Here is a 4583-nt window from a genome sequence, read left to right as displayed (position 1 = left end):
AACCAATTTCTCAAGTTATGCTATATGTACAAAGTGGGTTTACAAAATTAGTTGAAAAAGTAACATTTATACTTATCATTTCAAAAACAGATTTTTAAATATCTGAAAATCAATAACCTAAAATATACCAACACTTATTTCGTTAATTATATTATACAGCATAATACATTTCTTAATATTATTGCGAGAATTATTATTGTCTTGGTCTGTCCCCAAGTTGGTAGTATTTGTACGTTCCTACGATGTAAGCTTCAAAAAGGGCGCTGCTCTTCTTTCGCACAGTTTCATTTGACTAATCTCATGCCAATGGACCTTCTTTCATGGCTGCTTCTTGCTCTCTTCACCATTTCCACTGCTAATCCTTTTTCTTCAAATCAATCCCAAGAAGATGCATTATGGCTTCTGAATTTCAAAGATTCAATATTTCACGATCCCAACAATCTACTTCTCACCTGGAAAGCCTCAACTCATCCCTGCTCCGCCTCGGCCGCCGGCGGCGGCTGGTATGGGGTTTCATGTGATCCGCTTTCTGCTACCGTCGTCTCCCTCAACCTCACTGGAGGAGGTCTTGTCGGGGTGCTGCTACCTTCTATTGGTAATCTGACTAACCTTCAAGTTTTATCTCTCAATCGTAACTCGTTCTCCGGCCACATTCCGCCGGAGCTCGGAAAACTCAAGTCTTTACAGACTTTGAAACTTCAAGGGTGTAATTTCTCCGGGAGCATTCCCAATCAGATACGATTTCTTTCGTCTCTGCGCCTGCTTAATTTGTCTTATAATTCGCTTTCCGGTTCTATACCTAGTGGTTTGATTGGTTCAGGGAGGTTAAGTGTGATTGATTTGTCGAATAATCAACTCTCTGGGGATCTTAGTGTTAGCGATAATTGCGAGTTTTTGCAATGTCTGAAGCTATCTAACAATTTCTTGGTGAATGAAATTCCTCCTGAGATAGGAAAATGCTCCAATCTGAGGACCCTCTTGCTCGACGGAAACGTTTTCCAGGGTAGAATTCCGATTCAGATAGGCAAGATTTCTCAACTTAGGGTGCTGGATGTTTCTAGGAATAGTCTCACTGATAAAATTCCGCCTGAACTTGCCAATTGTCTCAAGCTTTCTGTTGTGATGCTCACCAATTTGGCTGATTTAGGCTCTTCATTTTACAACGTTGGTGCTAATGGAAGCGAGGGGTCTGTGCTGGACTTTTCGAGAGGGGAATTCAATGCCTTTAATGGAGGCATCCCTTCGGAGCTCTTGTTGCTTCCTAATCTTCAGATACTGTGGGCGCCAAGGGCTAATCTTGGCGGACAATTGCCCAGTAACTGGAGTAATCTTCGATCATGCTCTCTGAGAGTCCTTAATTTGGGGTCGAATAATATTACTGGTTCTGTGCCAGAGAGTTTGGGTGTCATTTGCAGAAATCTGACATTCTTGGATTTGAGTTCAAATGGACTGCAAGGACACCTTCCAAGGCAGCTCCGAGTACCATGTATGCTGTACTTCAACATTAGCCGGAATTCGTTGTCCGGTGCTCTTCCCCAATTCGAGAATAGGGGTGGCTGTGATTTTCGCATTGCAGACTATGGCCGAGATGGAACTAGTGTCTTAGATGAGGAAGACATTCAAAAAGTTTACTTCAATATCCCAGTGTGGGGCTATCAGATGAATGTGGATGCAGCTGTAGACTGTGATAGTGCTCTTGTTGTTGCTCATGATTTCAGCTGGAATGCTTTTGCTGGTCCATTGCCCCTCTTCTCAGTCGGAGAAGACTTTTTGCTCACTCGGGGTAGAGCCAGGTATAAGTTGTTTTTCAACAATAACAATTTTAATGGAACTTTTCCTACTGACCTAATTACAAACTGTAATGATCTCCATAGCCTTTCCCTTACTGTTAGTGCAAACCAGATAAATGGAGTTTTAGATGCCAAATTCTTTGGGTGCTTGAGAATAATTGACTTTGAAGCAGCAGAAAATCAGATTGATGGATCCATTCCCCCCGAGATTGGGAACTTGGAATTGCTCCAATATCTAGACCTGAGTAGCAACAGGTTATCTGGATCCCTGCCCTATCAATTAGGGGAACTGAAAAATGTAAAACAAATTCTTCTTGGAGAGAACAACCTGAGAGGAAAAATTCCTGCCAAATTTGGCCATTTAACTTCTCTTGAAACTTTGAATCTATCTTATAATGGGCTAACTAATTCCATCCCTGAAAGTCTGGCCTATGCCACGAGTCTTGAAATTTTGTTGCTGGATCACAACAATATATCGGGAGGGATCCCTTTGTCCCTTTCAACCCTTTCCCGACTTATTCAACTTAATCTATCTTTCAATAACCTTTCTGGTCCCATACCTCATTTTCAACGCATTACAGATTGCACTACCTTCAGGGGAAATAAATTTCTCCATTCGTGCCCCGATCAAGATTCAGCACCGCCTGCCAGGAGTCCTATCCCTCCTGAAATCCAAAAACCACAACAGGGCCGGAGAAAATTGAAATCTTTTGTCATTGCAATATGCACGTCTGTGCCTATTGTGCTCTGTGCTCTAGTGGTGACAGCTTTTTTCCTCATTGGAACGAAAAGGCTAAGAAGAGTTGCTAGCCTGCATAGGAATGTTGTAACAGCTTTTGCAGATGCACACCTGGAGTTGAATTATGATAACGTAGTTAGAGCAACTGGAAATTTTGGCATTGGCAACTTGATTGGAACTGGAGGCTTTGGATCAACGTACAAGGCAGAATTAGTCCCAGGCTTCCTTGTTGCAGTAAAGAAGCTTTCGATTGGTAGATTTCAAGGCATCCAGCAATTTGATGCAGAGATAAGAACACTTGGAAGAATCCGACACAAGAACCTGGTCACTCTTTTTGGATATTATGTTGGAGAAGATGAAATGTTTCTAGTCTACAACTTTCTTTCAGGTGGGAATCTTGAACATTTCATACATCAAAAATCAGGTATGAATAAGCATTGGCCTACCATTCACAAGATAGCCATGGACATTGCCCAGGCTCTCACTTTCCTTCACTATTCGTGTGTTCCACGTATAGTTCATCGCGATATTAAGCCTAGCAACATCCTGCTCGACGAGGAACTAAATGCCTACCTTTCAGATTTTGGGTTGGCCAGGCTTTTAGAAGTCTCGGATACACATGCCACTACTGATGTAGCAGGCACATTTGGGTATGTGGCTCCCGAATATGCAACCACTTGTCGTGTTTCGCACAAGGCAGATGTTTATAGCTATGGTGTTGTGCTCTTGGAACTGATGTCAGGGAAGAAGTCACTCGATCCATCCTTCTCTGAATGTGGGAATGGATTCACGGTTGTTGCATGGGCTAAGTTGATTATTGAGGATGGACGCTATTCTGAGTTCTTCTCTCCCGAGTTATGGGAATCGGGACCCCAGGAGAATTTGGTTGCCATGTTAAGGCTGGCATCAAGTTGCGCAGGGGAAACCCTTTCTGTTAGGCCATCAATGAAGCAGGTTCTTGAGAAGTTGAAGCAGTTACACTCTTGATGATAGGATGTCCTTCACCATTGTTAGGCCATCAATGAATGTGATTGTGCTTGGCTTTGTAGAAGATGAAAATATTCAGATAGATTGTCTGCACTTGAACATAATTTTTCATGATTTGGTCCTACCATTTCAGGATTTTATTTCTGTTTCTGAATCTCCATCAAGAAAATGTTACAAAGGCGCTTGCAGGAAATTGCCAGAGGACACACACTGAATCTGTGCATCTATATCATCCGTGTTACACACTCTAACAACTCTAAATGTGGGGAGGAATGACCTGCTGCAAAATGCATCGTACTTCCAAGTGAAAAATCTTATCGTGATTTTTGGCTTTTCTACAGAGATCAGTACAGAGTTCTGGTTGTCTGATAATCCTGTAAGGGATTGCAAGGTAGCAAGAAACATACTCTACTTCTTACTCATGTTTTCCCTAATACCAAGTTACCAACTTTCTAACGAATGTCACCCTTCTTGGCACATTACCAGATTGAAGCAGCAGACAACTAGCAAAATTGGTACAAAGCTTCCACATCCAAAGACAAATGGTAGGTTAGACAACCTACTGCCATCTTGAGGGAGATAAGAAGATATGTTCTACATTTTTGGTGCATTCTTCCAAATTTTCACAATTCTGAGTAGATGACGTGCAGAATATGCATTCATGATCATAGTTGGAGTGCTTTTTCCTTTTCAAGTGAAAAACTACAATACGATGTAATGATCATCTGCTGCAGTTTCATTTGCAGAAGTTTTTGCCTAATGTAATTTATAGCCTGCAAAAGCTCTAGAAAATTATATAATTCTTAATAAAAAAGGAGATGAAACACAAAAGCATTGAGCATCAAAATAAAAATTGGCCTTTTGTGTATTATATCAGAGATACATGGCAACAGTTTGGTTCTGCGTACGTACAACTTGCCAAATCTAGAGCTTTCATTGAGTTGAACACCAAAAAAAAAAAAAAAAAAAAAAAAAAAAAAAAAAAAAAAAAAAAAAAAACCACAAAAACCCTCACTGATTCCAAGATTTTAAGAACGGTTTAGCTATGTACGGTAATCCAGAATTTT

At 40.9% G+C, this 4583-nt stretch overlaps 1 protein-coding gene across 1 annotated transcript; it reads left to right on the top strand.

Annotated features, from left to right (window-relative positions):
• Nucleotides 1–259: 259 nt before the first annotated feature.
• On the top strand, nt 260–4347 carry LOC111408833 (LRR receptor-like serine/threonine-protein kinase RPK2). Its single transcript, XM_023038621.1, has 2 exons — nt 260–3907; nt 4003–4347. Exon 1 carries the CDS (start codon nt 301–303, stop codon nt 3514–3516), a length of 3216 nt encoding a protein of 1071 aa, XP_022894389.1. The 5' UTR covers nt 260–300; the 3' UTR covers nt 3517–3907; nt 4003–4347.
• Nucleotides 4348–4583: the final 236 nt, after the last annotated feature.

Source organism: Olea europaea, chromosome 2, assembly GCF_002742605.1.
Source record: "Olea europaea var. sylvestris chromosome 2, O_europaea_v1, whole genome shotgun sequence".
NCBI lineage: Eukaryota > Viridiplantae > Streptophyta > Magnoliopsida > Lamiales > Oleaceae > Olea > Olea europaea.
This window is presented reverse-complemented; position numbering and strand designations above follow the sequence as displayed.